General features: G+C 61.3%; 4 protein-coding genes across 6 annotated transcripts in view; 2 read left to right on the top strand and 2 right to left on the bottom strand.

Moving 5' to 3' along the window:
- The window catches only part of RPL28 (ribosomal protein L28), a 138,304-nt gene that overhangs the window by 98,187 nt on the left and 17,595 nt on the right, over positions 1-22,522 (top strand). The window lies entirely within an intron of this gene.
- KMT5C (lysine methyltransferase 5C) lies at positions 1,017-8,513 on the top strand. The gene is made up of 9 exons (XM_068527758.1): positions 1,017-1,052; positions 2,793-2,927; positions 3,097-3,262; positions 3,630-3,739; positions 4,576-4,739; positions 4,896-4,915; positions 6,641-6,777; positions 6,885-7,045; positions 7,329-8,513. The coding sequence occupies exons 2-9, from the start codon at positions 2,818-2,820 to the stop codon at positions 7,826-7,828; spliced, it is 1,368 nt and encodes a 455-aa protein (XP_068383859.1). The 5' UTR covers positions 1,017-1,052; positions 2,793-2,817; the 3' UTR covers positions 7,829-8,513.
- Positions 13,480-15,098, bottom strand: COX6B2 (cytochrome c oxidase subunit 6B2). 3 transcript variants are annotated; one of them, XM_068527743.1, is made up of 4 exons: positions 14,880-15,098; positions 14,221-14,350; positions 13,716-13,816; positions 13,480-13,604 (listed from the first exon to the last, which is right to left on the bottom strand). In XM_068527743.1, exons 2-4 carry the CDS (start codon positions 14,330-14,332, stop codon positions 13,554-13,556), a joined length of 264 nt encoding a protein of 87 aa, XP_068383844.1. In that variant the 5' UTR covers positions 14,333-14,350; positions 14,880-15,098; the 3' UTR covers positions 13,480-13,553. The 3 variants fall into 3 exon arrangements, with proteins under 3 accessions (XP_068383844.1, XP_068383842.1, XP_068383843.1); XM_068527741.1 differs by having other exon boundaries at positions 13,480-13,816; XM_068527742.1 differs by lacking the exon at positions 14,880-15,098 and adding an exon at positions 14,468-14,699 and having other exon boundaries at positions 13,480-13,816.
- Positions 14,883-21,970, bottom strand: GARIN5B (golgi associated RAB2 interactor family member 5B). The gene is made up of 10 exons (XM_068527190.1): positions 20,959-21,970; positions 20,621-20,775; positions 20,286-20,544; positions 19,852-19,876; positions 19,596-19,660; positions 19,406-19,509; positions 19,259-19,367; positions 17,149-18,899; positions 15,047-15,134; positions 14,883-14,954 (listed from the first exon to the last, which is right to left on the bottom strand). Exons 1-9 carry the CDS (start codon positions 21,106-21,108, stop codon positions 15,107-15,109), a joined length of 2,646 nt encoding a protein of 881 aa, XP_068383291.1. The 5' UTR covers positions 21,109-21,970; the 3' UTR covers positions 14,883-14,954; positions 15,047-15,106.

Below are 22,522 nucleotides of genomic sequence, written 5' to 3' on the forward strand. Positions count from 1 at the left end.
ATATACAGCCGTCAACAAAACAAAGACCGCCTGCTCCAAGTGTGGGGCTTATTATTCCGGACGTAATTATGATGAATTGCTAATTATGTTTGCCTCTAGGACTGGAGCAGAGGGGTGATCCCAACTGTGGGCGTGGGGGGGTGCCCCATGGGAGCTCCCCATGAGTCAGGGCTTTCTTCAAAGCCCCCACCTATCAATCTCCTTCTTTCTGACCCTTTCACCCACAGAGTGTTACTGTGGGTACTCAAAATTAAACAGGTTATTTAGGGGAAGAGAAGGTGGTCTAGAAGTGAGGAAGAGAGCGAAAAGCCCTTTGTACCGGGCAGGGTTGTCAATAAAGTTTTGTCGCCTTGGCAACCGCTGGCCCAGACGGGCGGGGGGAAGGAGGTGCGCGCGCATTCACCCCCCCCCCCCGCCTCCCATCCTCCCCTGCTTTCTCCCTCTGGTGGTCGAAGGTTTCGCCGCAGAAAAGGAACAGGGAGGTCGCGACTCGATGGTGACAGGCGGAGACCTTAGCCAATGGAAGCATGAGTCGCTCCAAGGCCAACCAATCACATGAGGGCTCTAGAGCAGGCGGTACCCGCCCTCTTTCCACTTGGACCCAAATAACCCGACCCAAACCCGCGTTTGGCCCGGAGCGACGGCGCTTTCGGCCAATGAGGGCGTCGACTTTGGGCCGTGGGCGGGGATACATCTCCATGGCAGCGCCGGAAGGACAGCGGCGGCAGCCACTGGGTGCAGTTGGCGGCTCTCAACTGCAGCGAGGGCGAGGCGGAGCTTTTTAGGGGCGCTGACCGTGGGGTGGGCGGGGTGGGGCAGAGCGGAGCCCGGCCAATGGGAGCGGCGCAAGCTTCAGCGAGACTGAAGAGTGGCGGCGACCTTGGCCAATGGAAGGCCGTAACGGCCGTTGTGAGGCGGGCCCGGCTGGGCAGACGGGAGGCGCGGCGACCGTGTCTGAGGAGAGCTGGAGAAGGCTGTGGGAGGTGGTGGCAGCCGCAGCGCGGGCGCCTGAGGAGGAGGAGGAGGAGGAGGAGGAGGAGGAGGAGAAGCGGGTGAGGGGCGGCGCGGGGCCCGACTTCTGAGCCCCCTCTCGGCCCCCGCCCCGCGCCGCCTTGGCTCCCGGTCGTCCCCAGCCCCGAATGTCCCCCGCCCCGCCCGGCCCCTCCTCGTGTCCAGGCGCCCACGTCTCCTGGCCCTTCGGCGAGCCTCAGGCTGCTCTCGGCGCCCAGCCCCTTTCCTGTGCTTCCTTACCCAGGCCCCGCTCTCGCGCTCCAGGCTCTCCTCTGGACCCTCAGCTCGCCCTCTGACTCTACACTCCCCTCCCTGGACCTCAGGCCCTTCTCCTGCACTCTCCCTGCCTCCCCAGGCCCCTGTCTGCTTCCCCCAATTTCCCTCTGGGCCTCAGGCCTTTCCCCTGGATTCTCACTGCCTACCCAGGTCCTTCCCTGGAGCCCAGGCTCTCTTCTCGCGGCTCTTCTATGCTCCTCCCTGGATCCCTAGGACTTTCCCCTGTCCCTGTTTGCTTCTCCAAGCCCCGTTCTGGAAGCCCTAGGCCCCCCTATACCATCTCAGGACCCTCCCTGGACCTCCAGGTCCTTCTCTACTTTCGTTGGACCCCTGGTCTCCCTGCTAGCTTTCCTGGGGTCCTCCCTGGATCCCCAAGCCTTCCCGCAGCCCTCGGTCTCCCCCGCAGGCACCCCCCGCCCCTTCTGCCTGCCCCAGCTCCTTCCCTGTGGTGTCCGTATTACCCACTTGCCCCTCTGCAGCTTCCGTTCTGTCCCAGCGCCTTCCCGCAGCGCCCCCTCTTTATTTATCCCCAGCCTGCGTGCCTTCTCGACCCCCTTTCCCAGCTGCTCTAGCTCCTGATCTCTTTCCAGCTCCCCTTTCCTCGCTGTCCCCCATCTGCTCTCCCTGAAGCACCGTGGTGTCGGTGCCACCAGGCCCTCTGCAGTCGGGGTTAGGAGGCTTGTTTTGTTTCGTTTTGCTAATCCCCGTCTTTCTCCTCTTTTTTTATGGGCCTCTTCTGCCTCTCCACACCGTTCCTTTCCTCTCCCCCCCTCCCCCCGCTTTGTCCTCTGTGCCCCTCCCTCCCCCGGAATCCTTGGAGAGAGAGCAGGTGCTGGGAGCCTTCCGCTGCTCTCCCTCGCCTCACCCGCCCCCGACTCGGGCTGCCTGGGGTTTCACCCAGAGCCTTCTGAGGACTCCCAAGGGCTGCTGGGGATGGGGGTGGAGGCCAAGGCCAGGAGAGAGTGGGGATGGGTGGTGGGGCAGGAAGCCTTGGCTTTTTCCTCGGTGAGGGCCAGAGGTGGAGCTGCTGGGTCCCCCCTGACTTCCACCCCCTGCAGGACTAAGCCTTTAGGGTTATCCCAGACTACCAATTAATCAGCCTTCCGTGGGCCAGTTGGCACGTTTGCGTCTGTGTGTGTGTGTGTGTGTGTGTGTGTGTGTGTGTGTGTGTGGTGTGTATGGGGGTCCTGGGGAATCTGCGTGTGCGCACGGGGTCTGCGAGTGTGTGTGTGCGCGTGGCGGGGCTGTCATAGGTGCTTGGAGGAGATGCAGCTACTAACGATGGTGGCTGGCATTTCTTTGGGGATCTCCCCATTGTCAGAAGCACTTGTTGCATTTCACCTTCACCGAGAGCCCTGTGAAGTCAGTATTGCTTTTCTCCCTGCTTTATAGATGAGGAGACCGAAGGGCTTGCCCAAGTCTCACACAACCTATAAGTGACCTAGAGCAGGCACACGCCCCGGGCGCCGCCCCTCCCCCTGCCCTGAGCTCTCCACTCTCCGCAGGAGGCAGCATGGTGCCTGGGGCACCATGGGCCCCGACAGAGTGACAGCCAGGGAACTGTGTGAGAATGACGACCTCGCCACCAGCCTCGTCCTGGACCCCTACCTCGGCTTCCGCACCCATAAGATGAACGTCAGGTGAGGCGACCTGGGGGAGGGCGACCGAGGGCTCGGGACCCCTTCCCTTCCACTGCCACCCCTCAGCCCCATCCTCCTCTCAGCTCCGAGTGGGGGTGGGGGTGGGGCCTGGGAAGGCCCAGAGGGAATAGGCCAAGGCCCTGGGACCCAGGCGTGCCCTCTCCCCCAGCCCCGTGCCCCCCCTGCGGCGACAGCACCACCTGCGCTCAGCGCTGGAGGCCTTCCTGAGGCAGCGGGACCTGGAGGCTGCGTACAGGGCCCTGACGCTGGGAGGCTGGATGGCCCACTACTTCCAGAGCCGGGGCCCGCGGCAGGAGGCTGCCCTCAAGACCCACGTGAGGGAGCCCTTCCCTTCCCTCCCCTCGGCCCTCATGTTCTCCCCGTCTCCTCCGCCTGCCCCGGGTCCCCCGCCCTGCCGGGCAGACCCTCAGCGCAGCTCCCCGGGACTCCCTGACTTCCTAGCCATTGGGACCATCTGAGGCAAGGCTCAGAGAATCCTAGGAAAGGAGAGCTGGGGGGCCCTCTGAGATGCAGTCTAACTTCTTTATTCGACAGATGAGGAAACTGAGGCCCCGAGAGGGGAAGTGAGTTCCCTGAGACCACACAGCGAGTCAGTGGCAGAGCAGGGCTAGAACCCAGGAGAGAGGGCCGAGGATGACCCCGCCCCACCTCCTCACCCCGCCCACCCCTCACCTCCCCCAGATCTATCGCTACCTCCGAGCCTTCCTGCCTGAAAGCGGCTTCACCATCTTGCCCTGTACCCGTTATTCCATGGAGACAAATGGAGCCAAGATTGTGTCTACCCGCGCTTGGTAAGAGGGCAGAACATGCCTCCCCGGGCCCCAGGTCTGACGGGAGGCATCCCTCCCTGGGGGCTGCTGGGAGAGGAGACCCCCTCCCTTCTGGAGGAGACTGGGCACTCGGCACAGGGCCACGAAGGTGTCTGTGTTGAGAGAAAGGAGGCCGGGTCTGGTCCCCCAAGACCCTCCTGGCCCACCACGGCCCTGCTGGGAGATGAGATCCCCTCGAGACCCAGGCTTTCTGGGGCTGCCAAGAAAGGACTGATCTTGCGCCCAGGACTGTGCTGTCCTTTTTTTCATCCCCACTGGAGCCTCTGCTGCGTAGCAATCGCTGCTGAGTACGGGGCAGGACGGTGAACAAGACCACCCTGCCCACTGCTCACGTTCTAGCGGGAAGGCAGGTGGTAGCTGAGTGAGCGCACAGGTCTGACCACAGCTGCTCAGTGAGCCCTGAGCCTGCCCGGGGATTTGGAGAGTGTTCCTGGGAGCCGGGCCTAGGCTGAGGCCCGAAGGATGAGCCAAAGGGTCTAGTGAAGAGTGCGGGGGCGCCTGTGGGGACTTCCGGGCGGGACTGGACTGCGGGAGGCCGCGGCAGTGGGCACTGGAGGCTGGAGGAAGCGAGAGCGGGAGAGGCTGCGGGTCAGGCTTTCAGGAGGCGGAGAGTGCCTCGCCTGCCGCAGGTGTAGAGGCAACGGCGGGTGCATTTCAGAGAGATCCGGGAGCTGGAATGCGGTGGCTGGTGCGTCCCATCGATTTCTTCCCGCCGGAGGCCTGGGATGAGGGGCCCCTGGCCCCAGCACTGGTGGTCAGGGAGGTGCTCACAGACCCACCACCTGGCTTCTGGGCAGGAAAAAGAACGAGAAGTTGGAGCTGCTGGTGGGCTGCATCGCAGAGCTGCGGGAGGCCGACGAGGGGCTGCTGAGGGCCGGGGAGAACGACTTCAGTATCATGTACTCCACCCGCAAGCGCAGCGCTCAGCTGTGGCTCGGCCCGGCCGCCTTCATCAACCACGGTGGGGACAGGGAGGGGGCTGGGGGGGCCGGAGGGGGGAGTGGGGGCGGGGGGCGGGGGGGGGGGCGAGGAGCCAGCGGGGGAGGGGTTGTGCCCCGGCTTTCTGGCTCGCTGACCCAGTTCTCTTCTCTCCCCGCAACCCCCCAACTGGCTCCAGACTGCAAACCCAACTGCAAGGTGAGACCTGGGGACCCCCCCTTCCCAGGACTGGGCACGAGGGAGGGGCTTTCTGGTCGGTGAACAGGCAGAAACTGTCCCGGGTCTCCCCACCTGACAAAGCAGTTTCCCACCCCTGGCTGGGCAGCACTGGCGCTTGTGCCTGCGATTGTCAGAGGAGGGAGGAAGGGGCTCTGGCTAAAGTCACACTGGAACCCAGGCTGCCACCTGCTGGCCGCATTCTCCCCTCTGAATCTGGGCTGGGAGCTGGGCCAGTTCGGGGGGAGTGTGGTGATGGGGAGACACAAAGTGCCCCGGGCGGGCTTCCCCGGGAGACACCCACAGCAGCTGTGATAGCAGGAGGCTGGGGAGGGCCTCCTGGGGCGGGGTCAGAGCAAGCCCTGCCCTGGAGGACAAGGACTCTTCCTGATAGGAGGTTCTGGGAGGCCACCCCCCACCCTGTGCTGCGTGTGGAGCGCGGAGCACGTGAGAGGGAGGAGTTGCGGGGAGATGGCCCCTGTAAGGCCTTGGGTGCGCACCCTGCCAAGCGTGGGGCTCACCTGGCCGCCCGTGGGGCCCCAGGGGTGTGAGGGGGGGGGGGTTTGAGTCCTGGCTCTGCCGCCCCGGCCCTGGTTTCTCTTCTCGGATGGGAAACGGGGAGAACTTGCCTCCTGGGCCAGTTGTGAAGGCTGGGTGTGTGTCAGCGTCCTGTGACTCTGCACACCGTTGCGTGGATTTCGGGGCACAGACGCTGGGTAGGATGGAGAGTGAAGCAAAGCTCGGTGAGGCGGGGGTCAGCCACCTCGTGGTGTGGAACCGCAGGCTGCATGGAAGTGACGCCGGAGCCAGGCGTTGAAGGAGGAGTAGGATTTTCCTAGGTGTTGAGGGCAAACGGGGCCGCTTTAGGGCATCCCAGAGGGGAGGTGCCACACTGGAGGGCGAGGAGGCACAGTAGCTCCCGCCTCGTGTGTCAGCGCGAGCTGGGTGTGCCCCGTGGAGGCTCCCACGGGGTGAGTGAAGGGGGCTTGGTTCTCAGAGGCCCTGGTGCCGCTGCTCTGGGAGCTTCGGGGGCGGGGCTGGAGGGAGGCAGTGCATGGGCTGAGGCTGGCAGGTAGCCTGGGGCAGAGCTGCGCAGGAGGTGATGAGGGGCAGCTGGGGTCTCAGGGAGGGAGGGAAAGGGGACGCCCGACACTGCCCGCTCGGGAGGTGCTGGCCAGTTGTCCTGGCGGCGGGCGGCCAGGGCCATTCCCAGGTGTGTGTCAGGCTAGGATGGACAGATGGGTGGGCGGGCGGATCACGGATGGATGGGAGTGCCGCCTCTCCCACGTGGGGAACTTGGAGTGAGGAGCAGGCAGGCGAGAGGGGTGGCGATGCCGGACTGGGGCTGCGCGTGGACACTGGCCTCGGGAAGGGCAGGCGGCAGAGCCAGGCCAAGGCGCACGTCTCGGCCACTGAGGTGCAGGCTGGCAGGGTGTGTCAGAGGAGCCCGAGAAGGAGTGCTGGAGGGAGCGGTGCTTGTGCGCGCTGCCAGGGCCTGGTTAGGTCACGTCCTGCAGGGAGGGTGGGAGCCAGCACAACGGGAGAGGGTCAGGGAGTGCATGCCGAGGGCAGGCCCTGGGCAGGGCTCTTCCCCGGGCTCTCGGCCGCTGCCCATCCCCAGGGGGACCCTTGAGGCCAGGGTGCCAGGCCAGGCGGGGTGGAGCCAGGCCGCCCCCAGGACAGGGCGCTGAGCCTCCTGGCCCCCAGTTCGTACCTGCAGATGGGAACGCAGCCTGCGTGAAGGTGCTCCGGGACATCGAGCCGGGGGACGAGGTGACCTGCTTCTACGGCGAAGGCTTCTTCGGTGAAAAGAATGAGCACTGTGAATGCTACACCTGTGAGAGGTGCGGATGGCCTGCAGGAAGGGACACAGTCCCCGGGATCCTGGGAACCAGAAGTGCATCCTCAGGGCCCACCCCTCCCTCCCTCCTCATTTCCCTCCCATCCTCAGGAGAGGCGAAGGAGCTTTCCGACTGCAGCCCAAGGATCCCCTGCCGCCCCGGCCCGTGGACAAGTATGAGCTCCGGGAGACGAAGCGGCGGCTGCAGCAAGGCCTGCACGGCCCCCGGGCCTGTGCCCACCCACCCCCGCTGCGCCGGGACCCGTTCTGTGGTGAGCGTGGGGCGGGGACCCTGTCCTGTTGGCCTGTCTGCATCAGCTGCTCCCCCATCCCCAGCCCCTTGCCTGCCCTCCTCTCGTCTTGTTCCTCCTGGTACCCCCACTCGGTCCCCCAGACAGGGTCTCACCCCTGAGCACCCCTCTCTTCATCTGTCCCCCTCTGAAGAGCTTCGGGGGGCGGCGGCTGGCCTGAGCGGGAGCTGTTCCCCTCTGGAGAGGCCCTGCTGACACAGCTGCCCTTTTCTCTCCCCGCTCCCCCTCCCTTGGGCCTCCACAGCTGCCTGCCAGCCCCTGCGCCCCCCGCCCTGTGGCGCCCGCCCTGATGCCTCGCCCCTCTGGCTCCAGTGGCTGCCTCAGCCCCAGCTCCGGGTGCGTCCCAGGAGGCGCCGACGCCCCCAGCCCCGGCGGGCCCCGGCGCCCCCCGTTCTCCGTGCTGCCCGCGTCTCCCTGCACCGATGGGGAGGCTGCGGCCCCCACTGCTGCCTGAGGGCGGAGGCCCTGGTGGCCCTGGGGCCGGCTACCCGTGCCCGCTGGGCCCCCCAGCAGGACTGGCATTGGGCCCGGCGCTACGGGCTGCCTTACGTGGTACGTGTGGACCTGAGCCGTGTGGCCCCGGCCCCGCCTGCCGCTGCCACCCCCGCCCCCGCCGGGACCCCAGGCCCCGTCCCCATCCCCAAGCAGGCCCTTGCCTTTGCCCCCTTCTCCCCACCCAAGCGCCTGCGGCTGGTGGTCAGCCATGGCTCCATTGACCTGGATGTCAACGGTGATGGGCCGTGACGGGCTGGACAGGGAGGCCCAGGCTGGGAGAGGAGGGCGTCCCTCCTGGTCCCCTCCGCCCTGAGTTCTCAGTAACCGACCTCCAGAAGGAGCTCTTGGACCTCTGGGAGGGCGTTGACTTTCAACCCCAGCACAGCTCTGACCCCGGGGGCGGGTTGGTCTGGACACCCCCGGGGATCTGACCCCTGACCCTTCGTGACTGCTGACCCCTGAGCCACCCCCATCCTAGCAGGGAGCCCTGGCCATTGCCGCCCTCCCACCCTAGCCCCGGCCTCAGGGCTGAAGGAGCTGTTCCCTCCCCACCCGCCTTCTCCTGCCCAGGGAGCAAAGCCATAAGGGGTGGGGGCCGCCCCGTGGCTTCTCCAAAGAAGCCCAGGCCTCGGGAGGAGGTGGAACTGACATGGGCTGGCGCTCCCTAGACACTGCCCTACAGAGGGGAGTCAGTGTGCTCTCGGCTCTGTGTCTGAGGTGGGGGGTGACGAGGGGGCGGCCAGGGGCACGTCCCCACCACCCCTGTGGGTCTCAGGGAGGCCGGTGCGACCTCATCTTTCTCATGGTGCTATCCCTGGTGCTACTGGGCTGTGGGGGCTCCCTCCCCTCCCCCACACCAGAATGGGGTATGTTGGGGGATTGGAAGCACTTGAACTTTCTATTTTATTTTATTAAAACCTTGTCATAAGCAGTGCCCTGGGAAGCATTTCATCTTGATTTACATTTTGAAGTGATGTCCGTTGGGAGGGTGAGGCCCTCCGCCTTGCTGGGGAGACCAGACCGGGAGGAAGCAGCCCAGACTTTGGGCCCTGAAAGCTTTGGAAGGGTGGAAGGGCAGTGGGCTCTGAGGATGGCAGAGTACAGAGGCGCAAACTATGCTCATAAAGAACGCTTTCAGTCCCATCTTCTCACCCAGGTGGGGAGTCTCCCCATTTTTCAGATGAGATTAGTGAGGTCCAGCAACTAGAGTGACTTGTCCCGGGTCACCTGGGGCCAGGTCACCCTTGTCTGAAGTCAGAGCCCCTCCCAGACCTCACGTGTGTCATCTCGGTTGGCCTGGCTCTGTGAGGCCAGGACAGTGAAGCTTCTTGTTTCTTCAGATCCAGTTCGGTTCTCAGTTCCCCAACCAGGGATTCAACCCGGGCCACAGCAGTGAAAGCCCAGAATCCTAACTACTAGGCCACCAGGGAACTCCCCCCAGTCGTCTCTTAATTCTCACCTCAACCCCCATTCTACAGAAGGAAATACTAACAGCTTACAATTAGTGAGTGCTTCCTGGTACCAGGCACCCCCTGCAAAGCGTCTTGTGGATATGTTTTTCTTGTTCATTGAGGCCTCACAGCCATTTCATGAGGACAAGCCAGGAACGTCTGAGGGTTGTGTGTGGGCTGCAGGCCCCAGTTTATCTCCTCCATGTCGGCCGGCCTTGGAAAAGTTTACCCTGGAGGCTGACGAGGCCAGGCCATATGCACGAGGGACATGGGGTTGCTGAGAAGAGAGGGTGAACACGCATGGAGAGGCTGCAGGAGGACTTGGGTGGGCCGAGGAGATGGCCCAGGAAGGGGCACTTCCACAGTGGACCTGGGGATGGGGATGGGGACAGTTCAAAGCAGGTAACTTTTTTTTTTTTAACTTTAAAATTCATATTATTTATGTATAGCCTGCTTCATCCCTTTCAGAATGAGAAAATGTGTCTTCCATGCAAATCCTACTGAACCCTCTTAGTTTTCTCCCTCAGGTTAAAAATGAGGGAGAGGGCCTCCCAGTCAGCAAGTGGCAACGAAGAGAATGAAGAGAGATGGTTGACACAGTCTCTAAAGAACTTGTCCCTCTAGACAAGCAGAAATTCATGGCTTCTAGACAAGTATGACAGCAGAGTAAGGAGTCTTAGCCTGGATGGACATTGGAGGTTCCGAGAACCTCCTGGAATCCTATTTCAAATGTAGTAACTGCATATTCACAGGCGTGTTCATGGCGCAGAGGGTTTAGAGCCTTCATCCAACTCTCAAAAGTGTCTGGAACCCAAAACACGAAGATTAGAAACCGGTGATCGGAGTCTCTCACCCTCAACACTGCTGCCGTCTTGAGCTGCTAATCCTGTGTCACAGGACGAGGAGTGGCCTCTCAGGCCTCTACCCACGAGTTGCCAGTAGCATTCCCTTAGTGGTGACAGAAATATCTGTGATCGTTGCCAAATGTACCCCTAGGGGTCAAAGCCAGCCCCCAGTGGGAACCACTGGGCTAGAGTGACAGGATGACGGGGAAGGAAGACCTCCAGGACAATACAGCTGACACTGATCGCAAGTCCTGTGCATCCTGGCATCAACCTTCACAGCAGCGCTCCCAAGATCACCCCCCTGCCTTTGCAGGCAGTCGGGAGGGCAGGCACGTCTGCCTGAGGCCGCACAGCTGGTACGTGGACAGAGCCCGCCTTGCTGCCAGGTTTCTGCCTCAACCACCAGGTAGATGGAGCCCCAACCACGATAGGGAAGCGAGAGGAGTGCGTGTTGGGTCCAGTGAGCTGGCGGGCCCTGGGATGTTCGGGTGGAGCTGGGGCTTGGGAAGCCCAGGGGGAGGGTCGAAGGGTCAAGGCTCAAGCTGAGAACCCCGTCATACACGTGGGGGCCAGAGCAAGGAAATGGGGAACCTGGCTGGGGCAGGAGGAGGAGGGAGTTGAAAGAAACAGGAAATAATTACAGACCAGGGTCTCAGGAAGCCCCGCACTCTGCGGTGCCTTCCCCAAAGCTTTCTAAGTTCCCCTCCTTGGGTTACTGGGACAGCAGGGGAGCCAGGCAGGACATCCCAATCCTGGGTCCCATTTCTCCCCCCTTGGGGGAGCTCTCTGGTGCTTTTACCCTGTGCACGGGGCTGACCAGATGCCTGCAGGAGCTCCAGGGCCCTGTTAATGGTGTTGGTCATCCTGGGGGTGCTGATCCAGGAGGGCAGCTGACGATCAGTCACCCCCGCCTCCAACATGATATTGGGCACCAGCATCGGGCCGACATGAGGACTCTAAGTGCCTCAAGTTATTTATGTAGACAGAGAACCCGCACAGCCCGAGGACAGCTGCACTGGACACTGTTCCGGCTGGGGACGCAGCGTCACCCTCTCCACGGCCCTGTGAAGTCTAGGTGTTGTTATCACTGTATTTTAGGTGAGAAGGCCACAGTGCAGAGGGCTTAGGAAGTTTGTCTGGGGCCACAAGGCTGGCAAGCTTCAGGGCCAGGACTTGAACCCATTCTCAGAGCTCAAGCAGGCTCTGAGATCCTTGGGATGGGAAAGAGGCAGACACCAGAGGGGAGGCTGGGGCCGTGCCCACTGGAGACTCAGGGCTTGTTTCAGCAGTGGCTTCCATGGGATGAGGGGGGGTGGGTGGAGACGAGGGCCAGAGCAGTGCCTGGAGGGTTCATGGAGCAAAGGGTGAAGGGCACCGAGTGGTTTTGTGATTTTGACCGGGAAGCACCTGACCCTTTCAGTAGACTGGGAGGAAGGAGCTGCAGAGGGAGGGGAAGAGGGTAAGTGTGCGGTTGATGGGCTGGGGCTGGGAGAGGGGTAGGAGGGAGAGGAGGAGGAGAGCAGGGATGCAGGTTGTGAGGAGGGATGGGGAAGTCAGTTTCCTTCGTCCTGGGAGGCTGTTTCGGGACAGTGAGCTTGACATTGGGGGTTTCAGGTTGTGGGCGGGCGAAGATGGCCCAGGAGCCTAGGAAGAGGTGTTCAGAGCCAGAGTTTGGGGCCTGAGAGTGTTGGCCCAGCCAGCTGGAGGTGAAGTGGGTCTGGCCCTGCCCTGGGTTCAGGCATCCATAGGGCAGTGGTGGCCAGAAGGGAAGCCAGGAGCGGTCAAGGGATGGTGGCAGGGATCCTGGCCCCAGAGGGAAAGAAGGGGGAACTGGGAGGGGCTGCTGGCCCACAGGGCGAGAACGCGCTGCCAGCTCTGGCGCTCTGGTGAGGTCAGGAGGCCGGCTGTGGCTGCACAGGTGTCAGGCCCTGTGCTTGGGTGCTACCTGGATGACCTCACCCAGTGCTCAGACAGCCGCCAGCCCCACTCACTCGGTGACTCAGCGCTGCCTGGCCTGCGTGGCATCACGGCTTTCCTTCTTTCCTGCAGCAGCGCCACCTCTGTGCGGGCCAGAGGTCTGCAGGTCGGGGGAGGTCACATGAACGACTCACCCACTCCTGTAGCTTGCAGCCTGTCTGTCTGAGTCCACACCCCATGCCCTCATTTGCCCCTCTGCCTCTCATGTTGTGGTCTGAGAGAGGGGGCCCGGGGCCAAGGTTTCGGGTGGAGCCATCCTGGGAGATGGCACATCTGGGGTGTGCCCTGGGTAGGGGGATGAGGGCAGCATAGCGGGGGTGAGGGGAGGGGACGGAGCCAGTTCTCCCCTGAGCTCACCCAGCCCCTCCCATCATTCCACCCCTCCTGATAACGGGATTTTGCACCATCTCTGTTGACAGCTGGGGAAACTGAGGTGACGACGCAGGTCAGGAGGCTTGTCCAGGGCCACCCAGTAAGTTGTCGTATGATTAGTAATAGCCACTTTGGAACCCTGGGGTTGAACGAGGACCTCATGAGATCACTTCAGGCGGAGTCTGGGGGTCCAGACTGCCCCAGGAGGCTGACAGCTTCAGGCAGAAAGTCAAATCCACCACCACCCCCATGCCCAGGACTCATGCCCATGTAGGGCAGGCTAGAAGCCCCAGGCTCCGAGCTCTGTCAAGGGTCACTCCTCCGCCTGGCTTGGGGCGGGGAGGTGACATTTTGAGGGGCATCTGGAATCAGGATGAATCTCAGCATTGTGGTCCCTGAGCTTGGCTGAGGGCAGGCCCAGAGCCCGAGTGGGGCGGGAGCGAAGAATAATTTATCCTGGAGCTCTGAGCGTCCTGGAGGAGCTCGCAGTCAGGAACGGGCTGGCAGGAGAGACTGAAGTGACGTGTGTTTGATCAGAGGAGAAGGCTGCTCCTGGCTGTGGACAGGGCGCTCCAAAGACCTGGGGGACCCGTGCAGAGCACCCTGTTGGGAGGGGCTCATGTGATGGGCTTGGGGGTGTACTGGGAGGGATGTGGAGTCAAAGGGGACAGGGGAGTGAGGGAGTGGCGGCGAGCCGGGAAGGGTCGGGAGCTGGGGAGGGAGTGATGGGGTCCGCGCTGGGTGGTATATGAAAGACTCCTTGGAACTTGAGATGGGATGGAAGGGGTGGGGCAGGAAGTCCAGGAGCCAGCTGGGGAGGTGGTCCAGGAGGGGAAGAGGATCCTGAAGGAGGAGGTGGAGGGAGGACTTGGGTGACAGGTAGGTGTGGGGACTGAGAGGCAGGAGGACCCTGGAACCATCCTGGTGGGCAAGTGTTGGGACTCAAAGAGCCAAGGGGGACCCTGCTGAGAAGAGACTGCTGCCTGCCGGAGGGGGGAAGGTGGGAAGGGGGCGGGAGCGGGGGGCTCAGCTTGCTCCTTCCCTGACTGTCCTCCCTCCATACCAGCCCTGATGGAGCCCAGTCCTCCCTCACCCCTCCCACGATTAGAACCAGTAGTGTTGGCTGCAGGGCACAGACAGGGAGGACCTCCCGACGCCCCCGCACCTCACTGACCAGACATTAAGAAGAAATATCAGCAATAACATAGCTTTATTTGCGGCTTAAAGATGGGGCGGGGTTTGGGGTGGTGGGGCCCATTCTCCGGAAGACGACAGAATCGGGGGTGATGACGCTGATACTGATCCCTCGGAGAAGCCGCCCTCAGGCCGTTAGATTTTGCCAGCGAAAGTCCCGTCCTTGATCTCGGTCCAGCGCTGCACCTGGGGTGGGGGGGTAGGAGCGAGGAAGGTGCGGAGCGGGCGCTTACTCAACTCAGCCGGCCCGTCCACCCTCGCCCGGCCCGTCTGTGCGCTGCCCCTCTGTCCGCTCACCCAGCTCATGGGGCACAGCGCGTGGGACACGCGGAAGTAATGCTCGCAGGGCTGTGTGCTTTTCCCGCGGCGGTTCATCCTCTTGACGCGGGGATGGTAGTCTGCCGAGTGGGGCGGGGCGGAGCGGGCAGGTGGGCGGGGTCTCAAGCACACCCCGCCCCCTCCACGCCAAGGCCGCGCCCTCCAGAAAGGCCCAGCCGCAGACCCGCCTCCTCCCCGCAAGGCCTTGCCTGTCCTCTCAGCCCACCCTTCCATGACTTGATCGCACGCCTCCAGAATAGGCCCCGACCTTCCACTGATCGGTCCCGCCCCTTTCATACAAGGCCCCTCCCCTCCCAGGTGGGCCCCGCCCCTTCCGACCGTGGTCCGCTCCACCTCCCACCCCAACGGTCTCCGCCCCCGCGGCGAGTCCGGGACCCTCTCCTCGTCCTCAGGTGGGGCGCGCCCCTTCCTGCCTCCCACCTTCTCTCACCCGCTCCCCCTAACTTGGCCCGCGAGGTTTTACCCAGGAAGTTCTGGTAGCAGTTACGGGTCTGGTTCTGCTTGGGGAAGCGCGGGTCGAGGGGTGGCGTTGGCCGTCTCCCCTTGCAGGGCTTTGGGCAATCAATACCCAACATCCACGAAGGCGGCGGCTCCTGCGGGGAGGGATGGGGTTCCGTGGGGCCTAGGGGGCGCCCCTCGCTCCGACCCGCACCCAGCTCCTGACCCCCACCACGAAACCCAGACCCCGTTCCCGCCCGTCCTGCCCTCACCAGGCTGCTGTCAAAGGGTCACTGGATCAGTTGTGCTTGTGGCTGCGTCCGGGGAACCCCTCGCTTCTGAGTCTCGAGGGTCCCAGCCCAGGAAAAACAAGACCCTCCCGGCCGGATTGGCTGGGACCCCCGGAGCCCCAGCCAGTGGACGCCGTTGCGCCGTTGCGTTGGGTCGCGGGGCGGGGTCGGTGTGGACCCGCCTCCCCCGCCGCGACTCCCACCTCCGGCCCGACACCCCCTCTTGGGTCCGGCGCGCACACACAGGCACCCGGGCGCTGCTCTTGCCGAGTCTCAGGCTCCGGCTTTTAATCTCTGCGAAGCTGGGCCACCACGCGGGTTCTCCCTCGACCCGTCCCCCGCCACACACACACCCCCCCCCCCATTTAAAGATATAGATAGCTCTGGTCTCTACCGGAGAAGGAGCATCCCCGCCCGGCCTTTTCAGCACCCTGATTCTTAACAGTAGAGGTGCACAACACCTAGGGGCCTGTGAGGAAGAGGAAAGAGACAGGGTGGGGTCCGGGCTCCTGGACGCCAGCTCCAGGTATAAGGCTGATCTCTGCAGGGTTCAGGGGCTACCTGGCCTCGCTGGGCTCCTCTGGACACTTCGGCGACTGAGGTTGAGTCCCCCGCATCCCGCTATTGAGGCCGCTGGGAACGGTGCATGCTGCAGAGAGAGAGAGAGAGAGAGAGAGAGAGAGAGAGAGAAAGCCAGAGAGGGCTTTGGGGGATCGGCAGGGAGAGAGTAGTGCACTAATATCTCTTTCCTCTTAAGAAGCCCTCTTTTGTCCCACATTCTATACCAGCTTCCTCTTCAGGTCCCTCCTCCCCTTCCAGCAGATCACTTGGAAAGAGCTGGTCTACTCCTCCTCTCCGATTCCCCTCTTTACATACATATGTATGTATACAAGTAGTGGGAAAATACACATCCCATGAAATTTACGATTGTAACAATTTTAAAGCGTACAATTCAGTGGCACGAATTACATTCATAATGTTGTGCAACCACCACCACGACCTAGCTCCCAGGACATACTCATCACCCCAAAAGGAAACCCCAAATCCATTAAGCAGTCACTTCCCGTTCCTCCCATCCCTTGCAGCTCCTGGCAGCCACCAATCTGCTTCCTGTCTCTTCGGATTTGCCTCTTCTGGACATTTCTTGCAAACGAAAATCGTACACTATGTGGCCTTTTGTGTCTGGCTCCTCTCGCTCAGCCACATGCTTTCAAGAGTCGCCTCACGGTGATCCACTTCCTGTGCTCCCTCCAGCCTGCCCCATTCAGGTCTTCGTCCCCACCAGGTCACCTCCTTGCTGTTACATCCAGAGGTCCTCTCTCATCCTGTCTTCCTTCACCTGCTCGCAGCATTTGACACAGCTTCTCTCACGATGTTCCTCGTCATTTTCTTCACTTGGTGTTCAGGATGCTGTTCCGTGTTCACTCTCTCTGACTATGGTTCCCCTTTCCCTAAACACCTTGGCCTCTGTCCCCACCTGCAGTCACTTGCTGGTGACCTCCAGTCTCATAGCTTGCAGCAACCATCCATTTGCTGATGATTCCCCAAATCATTCCAGACTCATGTGTCCAGCTACGTACCCCGCATCCTCACCTGACATCTCAGAATCAAGATGTCCAAAATGGAATTCCTGATCTTCTCCCTGACATCTACTCCACTCACAGCCTCCTTGACTGCTGCATCTTCCCAGTGGCTCAGATCCCAAACCTTGAAGTCACCCTCAATGCCATGTCAACATGCCCAATCCATGAGCTGATCCGTTGGCTCAACCATCAAAGTATCTCCGGAACCCCACCACTTCTCAATACCTCCATTACCTCCATGCCTTCCCCTCTTGTCCAAGCCACCATCATCTTGTGCCTGGGTCATTGCAACTGCCTCCCTACTCTTCTCCCAGCGTCCACCCTTCCTCCTCTACCTTCTCCACACTTCAGCCAGAGAGAGTCCTTTCTAACATACAGCAATTCCAGCCATTCTGCTCAAAACCCTCCAGTTTGCTCAGCGTCAAACCCAAAGTACTTAAGATGGCCCCACATGATGGTGCCAGCCTCGTGACTCCTGTGACCACAATTCCTACTCTGGGCTGTCCTGGAGCTCCCTCTTGGTCCAGCACATCGTGCACATTCCTGCCTCAGGGACTTTGCAGTGGCTGTTCCTTCTGAAGGGAACGAATTTCCCCAGATGTCCACATGGCTTCCTCACTCCCCTCCTTCAGATCTTTACACAAATGACATTAGCTCACTGAGGCCCTCCTGGACCACCCAATCCAATACTGGAAGCTGCCTACCCCCACTCCTAATCCTCCCTACCCTGCTGTTTGCCCGGAGCCCTATCAGCTAATAATGTACAATATAATTACTGTGGATTTTATTGTCAGAGTTCCCAGCTTCAGCACTACTGATATTTTGTGGAGGATCATACTTCGCTGTGGGGCACCGTCACGTACATTATGGGATGTTGAGCAGCATCCCAGAAGATGCCAGGAGCACCCCCCTCCCCAGATTGCTCAATGCCATGTCCATAGCGCATAGAAGGATGCCTGGCACATAGTCGACACTCACTATACACTGAGAGCACAAAGGAAAGTGAAAAGAGAAGGAATGATCCTCTCTACCTCGTGGATAACAGAGTTGACAATACACGTTAGCTGTCACCCCAAATACCTGGGCGAAGTAGCAAAGACGCCCGCTTCCTCCTTTATCTTCTCCACCTTGGAGGCCGTGTCCTTCATACTCTCAATTTCCAAGAGAGTGGGCAAGAGAATCTCCAAGGACGACCCCACTGTGGCCGTGGGGCACTGGTCCGGCACCCTCTTGGGCTCTTGAGATACTCTCCTGGGCTGTTGGGAGACCCTGGCCTCCATCTTTGAGACAGGGGTCAGCGAGGCAGGCGACTCGGTTACATCTTCCCACCTCGTTGAGGGCAGAGGGATGGGAGTCAGGGAGGCAACATTCATCTTGGGGCTACTGGTGGCACGCTTGGGGCAGGGGGACGCTTTGGAAGGCCCCTTTGGGTCCCGGGGCACCTCCTCCACCTCCGCCCACGGATGCGTGTTCCCCTTCGCCCAGGCCCCCAACTGTGGCTGCTCCCTGACCACCACCGGTGTCTCCTCCAGCAAGGACACCTTGGTGGTGCGGAGGGGTACCGTGTCCATAGTTGGCATGGCAGACCCCTGCTGGGTTGAGAGCCAGGAGGGCAGATTGACCAGAGCTGATCTCAAGGAGGGATCCTTGGAACCGGCAATGATCATCAGCTTGTCAAGGGTGAGCCCTTCCACTGAGAAGGGTCCGGTCTGCCCCCGCGAGGCTTCCTCGATGGCCAGCTCCTGGGTCTTGACCCACTTCTGCTGCTGCCCCACCTCCTTGGATTTGAAGCCCGGCATGTCCAGAGAGATCTCCTCCTTCATCCTGCGGACTTTGTCCGCCAACTTGCCCTTGCCCTTCAAGCCATCCACGGTGATATCCTGGGCTCTGCTGACCAGGACTTCCTCCGACTCCTTCTCGGTGGTGGTGAAAGGCAGCTCCAGGGGTGTTTTCTGAGTCCTCGTCTCTACTGTGTTTGTCTCCTGGGTGCCCATCAACACCACGGGCTCTGGCTTCCCTTCAGGCTTGCTTTGCTCAAGCACATCTCCTCCGTGACTTCCCGCAGGCAACACGCCAGTGGTAGCAGGGTCCAATGTCATTTGGTATTGGGTAGGTAAGGTCAGAGCCTTCTGGGACAGGGTAGGTAGGAACACAGATTTCCTGTTTGGAGCAGAGGGGGACACAGCCTTTGGGGGAACAGCAAGTGCATGTGGGGCCTTCTGAGATGGGGCAGGCACAGCTGGGGCCTTGTGGGGAGTAGCCAATACATGTGTGGCCTTCTGAGATGGGGCAGGCATGGCTGGGACCTTGCGGGGAACAGCCGGTACTTGTGGGACCTTCCGAGATTTGGCAGGCACGGCTGGGGTCTTGTGGGGAATAGCCAGTACATGTGGGATCTTCCGAGATGGGCCAGGTGTGGCTGGGGCCTCCTGGGGAGCAGCAGGAAAAGCTGGCGCTTTCCGGGATGGAGCAGGTACAGCCAAGAACTTCTGGGGCTGGTCAAGGATGAATGGAGCCTGACAAGAGGCAGCAGGGATGGCTGGGGGCTTCTGGGAGGGCGGCGGCCACAGTCTCTGCACGGAGTCCAGAGGCCTGGCCTGTTCGTTGCACCTGCGGAAGTCAGGAGGGTAGGCGGCTGGGCAGAGGGAGGACGTGGACAAGGTGCTGGCCTCCGGGTCCATCAGGTCGTCCATGTCCTGTTGCCACGGGTACATATCCAAGTGATCACAGGAGCCCAGCAAGGGCATTTCAGGGCTGTCCTCCGAGATACAGAGTGAAGGGGTCTCAAGTAAACCTGCCAGGCATGTGGCCCCCTCAGAATCAGAGCAACCCTGTAGGTAGATGGAGGGGAGGGGAAGGATGGTCAGGGCCAGTGGAGATGCCCAGACCCAGGTCCCCAGCCCCCTCCTCCCTCAGACCCAGGGGTCCAGGCCCCCAGCCCCTCCTCCCTCAGACCGTGGGTGGCCCTCCTCCCTCCGATTCTAGAGTTGGCCCCGGCCCTCAGTGTATAGCTGCCTTGGAAGAGGATGCCATGTGGTCAGGTGTATTGGAAATGATGCTGAAGATGGTCCGAATGGTGATGCTGGGCTTCTCTGGTGGGGTGGGGCGGGAGAAAGCAGTCTGAGCTCTCAGCACAAGGGTCAGAATTTCGGGGTCCATTCATGGAGGCAGAGGGAGGGGGTGTGCTCACCGGAAACTTGGATTTCGGCTTGAGGTCTCTCAGGGGAGAGGTCCGGTTGGGACCTGTAAGGGCAATTTGGTGTGACTTTGGCGGCTTCAGCACTAGGATCCCCACCCTTCCCCCCTGCCCTGCACGGCAGCAAGGCCCCAAGGCTACTTCTTTTCTGTAGATTTCTTTCTCGTGTCAGCTTGCTCCTGCTGCGACCAGACGAGAGGCACGGAGTCACCCACGGCCTGAGACTTGAATTTGCTCTTGAGGGTCTGGCAGCGGGAGGAGGGAGGGAGGGCAGTCAGGAGGTGCAGCCCCGTCAGTCCCTTCCCCGCCAGGCCCACCGGGGCCCGCTCACCTTGGCCTTCCTCTGTCTCTGGGTCGTCAGAGTCTTGTAAGGAAAGGTGGGCTCGACAATCATGACTGGAAAGACAGGGGGACACTTCAGGTCAAGGACCCCGATGGGGATGACACGGTGCGGGGGGAGGCCCAGAGGGGACTCCTGGGGGGCTCGGCCAGGGGAGAGAGGGGGAGGATGCTGAGGCTCTGTCCGCGCCTGGTGGAGCAGAAGCTGAGACTCGGGGAGGGGCCTGATGGACACCCAAGCAGCTCACCTGAACGTCTGTGGTGGGATGGGTCCTGTGGACAGGAAGAGGGGCAGTGAGGAAGGGTGAGGTCTTCCTGGTTTCCACAGCTCCGTTACCTACCCAGCCCAGGACTCCAGGGCCCCAACCCCTCCCCCCTCAGACCCAGGGGTCCCGGGCCCTCAGCCCCTCCTCCCTCAGACCCAGGGGTCCAGGCCCCCAGCCCCTCCCCGCTCAGACCCAGGGGTCCCGGCCCGCAGCCCCTCCCCCCTCAGACCCAGGGATCCAGCCCCTGGTCCCTCCTCCCTCAGACTCTGGAGTGCAGGCCTCCTCCTCCTTCAGAGCCAGGGGTCTTGGCCCCCAGCTCCATTCCTGGGGCTCCTGTACTTCTGGCTTTTGGTTTTGGCGCCGTCTCGAATCTAGAATCATAGCTGCCCACAGGGGTCTGTGGGGTCAGGGCTCACCTGGAGGCGCCAGGTGGAGGCAGGAGGTGCCACGTGACCCAGGTCCACGGGGGGCGTGTGTAGGGTCCTGGGAGCCCGGGAGGTGGCGGGCTGCTGGAGCAGGTTGATGAGGCGGATCCAGCGGTCAAACAGGAAGCTGACCTCACTGTCAGGGGCGTCCAGCTCCAGGTAATAGTAGCGGCCCGTGACCAGACGCAGCTTCAGGCGCCAGGCAGACAGGTCGTGGACGTAGAGGTGGGCCAGGTCCAGCGGGATCATCCTAGCAGAGGCAGGAGATGGAAGCGGTAGAGCAGGAGATGGGGGCGAGGTGGCAGGGGATGGGGGGATGGAGGCACCTGGTGAGGACGAGGCTGGAGCACTCCCTGCCCTCGGGGGGCTGGGCCATCAGCAGGATGTCTGGCAACACCAGGCTTGGCAGGGATGCGGCCACGCCCATGGTCACTCGGTTGGTTCTGTGGTGCACGTACACTGGGGCCCCTCGATTGGTCACCTGGGGGTCCAGGGAGAGGGGCTGGGACCACTCCTTTCTCTCATGCTCCGCTGGCACCTCCACACAGACTCCCCCACCAGCCCCCCAGCTGCCCTGTGCCCTCCTGGGCCCAAGTCCCCCAACCCAGGGGGTCTCCCTTCCCTCCTGCCCCTCTCTGCCCCCAGGGCACAGGGAGCCAGGGACCTGGACAAAGTTACTCTCGAACATGGGCAGCGGGCGGAGGGGCAAGTACTCGCCCTTCTGGAGGGTCTTCTGCAGCTCCCCCAGGGTGGGGACCCACTTCAGGGGTCCCTGGAGTGGCTCCAAACGCCTGAAGTTCCAGAGCCGGTTCATGATGGCTGCAGAAAGTGTCGGTCACCCGGGGCACGGAGGCAGGGTGCCAGCACCCCAGCCCACCGGCCCCAGCCCCTCGGGCTTCAGCGGTTCCAGAGGGTGGAGCTTCCCCGGGGCTTGGACATGGTCCTGCAGGGGTGCTCAGCCCTGGCCTGGGGGAGGAGCCGTCGGTGGAGGAGCTTTGTGACCTCATCAGACACAGTTGCAGCTCTTCCTGGGAAGTCTCCAGGGGCCTTCAGCTCCCTTCCCCTCCAGGAACCTGTCCTGGAGTCTTGAGGGCTGGGGTGGGTGAATCAGAATCCCCTGCTCCAGACCCAAACTAGGGACAACCCGGGGCCCTGGGCGGGTCCGTCTGGGATGTTGTAAGTGAATAATTAAACAAAAGGGTTTCTGACTCTTAAGGGGAGGCCTGAATTACAGTCCCAACTTGCCACTGACCCACCTCTAGACCCCGGGTAAGGTCTATACCCCCAGGAACCTCAGTTTCCCTGTATCTAACTCGTTTGTGTCCGTGGCAACGGTTGCTGTACATTGGTTGCAAAGAAAGGGACATGAGGTTTGGAATAAGCCAGACCTTTGGCAAAATCATATTCTGCTTCTCCCTAGCTGTGTGGCCTTGAACGACAGGCATCCCTGAGGGGCCTCAGCTTCCCTCATCTGTAAAATTGGTGGGTATTGGAGGATGCACGGGATCCTGTAGGTAAAACCCCACACTTAAGGCATGGCGCAGAGCAGGCACACAGTATATGGTCATTACTGTCCCCTTCTGAGGGCTTTTGGGGTGGGGGGGTGCTGATATTCTGTCATTCTAAATATAGTGGTTATTATTTTTTTTATGTGTCATGCAAAATACATGGTCATTGTAAAAATTCTGGAAAATACAGAGAAGCACAAATAACGAAAGTCACCCACAATCCCACCCCCACCTTCTACCCTGAGGTGGCCATACTCAACACTTTGGTGTATTTCCTTCTAGGATTTTTAAATAATCCATGGATTATATGTATCTGTACAAAATGGGGATCACACAGTGGTTTGTAGCCCTGTGGCCTGCTTCTTCTATGCCTAAAGCAGGCTCCGTAGCGCCCCTCTTCATGGCTGGTATATTCCATCACATGGATGCACATGGATCCCCTACTGTTGGACATTAGGGTTGTCTCCAATTTGCAGTTGTAAATACTGCCAAAATGAACAACCTTGAGCCTGCAGCCTTGTCCTGTACTAGTACTGTTGGTCACAGGGTAACCTTCTGGAACTATCCATTAAATATTTATTTATTGACTGTGAGTCTAAGAACTCACAGTCTCTGGGGGACTGATGGTTCCCCCTCTACTTCCCTGTCCACGCAGGGCCCCCCCGGGACCCCAGCACTCAGCCCCTGGCCCCCAGAGAAATCACCTCTAAGTGGATGTGT

The sequence above is a fragment of the Eschrichtius robustus genome, chromosome 19 (assembly GCF_028021215.1).
Source record: "Eschrichtius robustus isolate mEscRob2 chromosome 19, mEscRob2.pri, whole genome shotgun sequence".
In the NCBI taxonomy this organism is placed as follows: Eukaryota; Metazoa; Chordata; class Mammalia; order Artiodactyla; family Eschrichtiidae; genus Eschrichtius; species Eschrichtius robustus.

What these genes read in the sequence shown, in the direction of transcription:
- KMT5C (XM_068527758.1), top strand. Translation starts at nt 2,818, where the DNA reads ATGGGCCCCGACAGAGTGACAGCCAGGGAACTGTGTGAGAATGACGAC. An exon ending in GGCCGCCTTCATCAACCACG is followed by an intron (nt 4,740 to 4,895) that starts GTGGGGACAGGG and finishes AACTGGCTCCAG; the next exon opens with ACTGCAAACCCAACTGCAAG. An exon ending in GAATGCTACACCTGTGAGAG is followed by an intron (nt 6,778 to 6,884) that starts GTGCGGATGGCC and finishes TCCCATCCTCAG; the next exon opens with GAGAGGCGAAGGAGCTTTCC.
- COX6B2 (XM_068527741.1), bottom strand. Translation starts at nt 14,332, where the DNA reads ATGTTGGGTATTGATTGCCCAAAGCCCTGCAAGGGGAGACGGCCAACG. An exon ending in CTGCTACCAGAACTTCCTGG is followed by an intron (nt 13,817 to 14,220) that starts GTAAAACCTCGC and finishes CCCACTCGGCAG; the next exon opens with ACTACCATCCCCGCGTCAAG.
- GARIN5B (XM_068527190.1), bottom strand. Translation starts at nt 21,108, where the DNA reads ATGAACCGGCTCTGGAACTTCAGGCGTTTGGAGCCACTCCAGGGACCC. An exon ending in AAGAAATCTACAGAAAAGAA is followed by an intron (nt 19,368 to 19,405) that starts GTAGCCTTGGGG and finishes AGGGCAGGGGGG; the next exon opens with AAGGGTGGGGATCCTAGTGC. An exon ending in GTCTTTGCTACTTCGCCCAG is followed by an intron (nt 15,135 to 17,148) that starts GTATTTGGGGTG and finishes CTCTCTCTGCAG; the next exon opens with CATGCACCGTTCCCAGCGGC.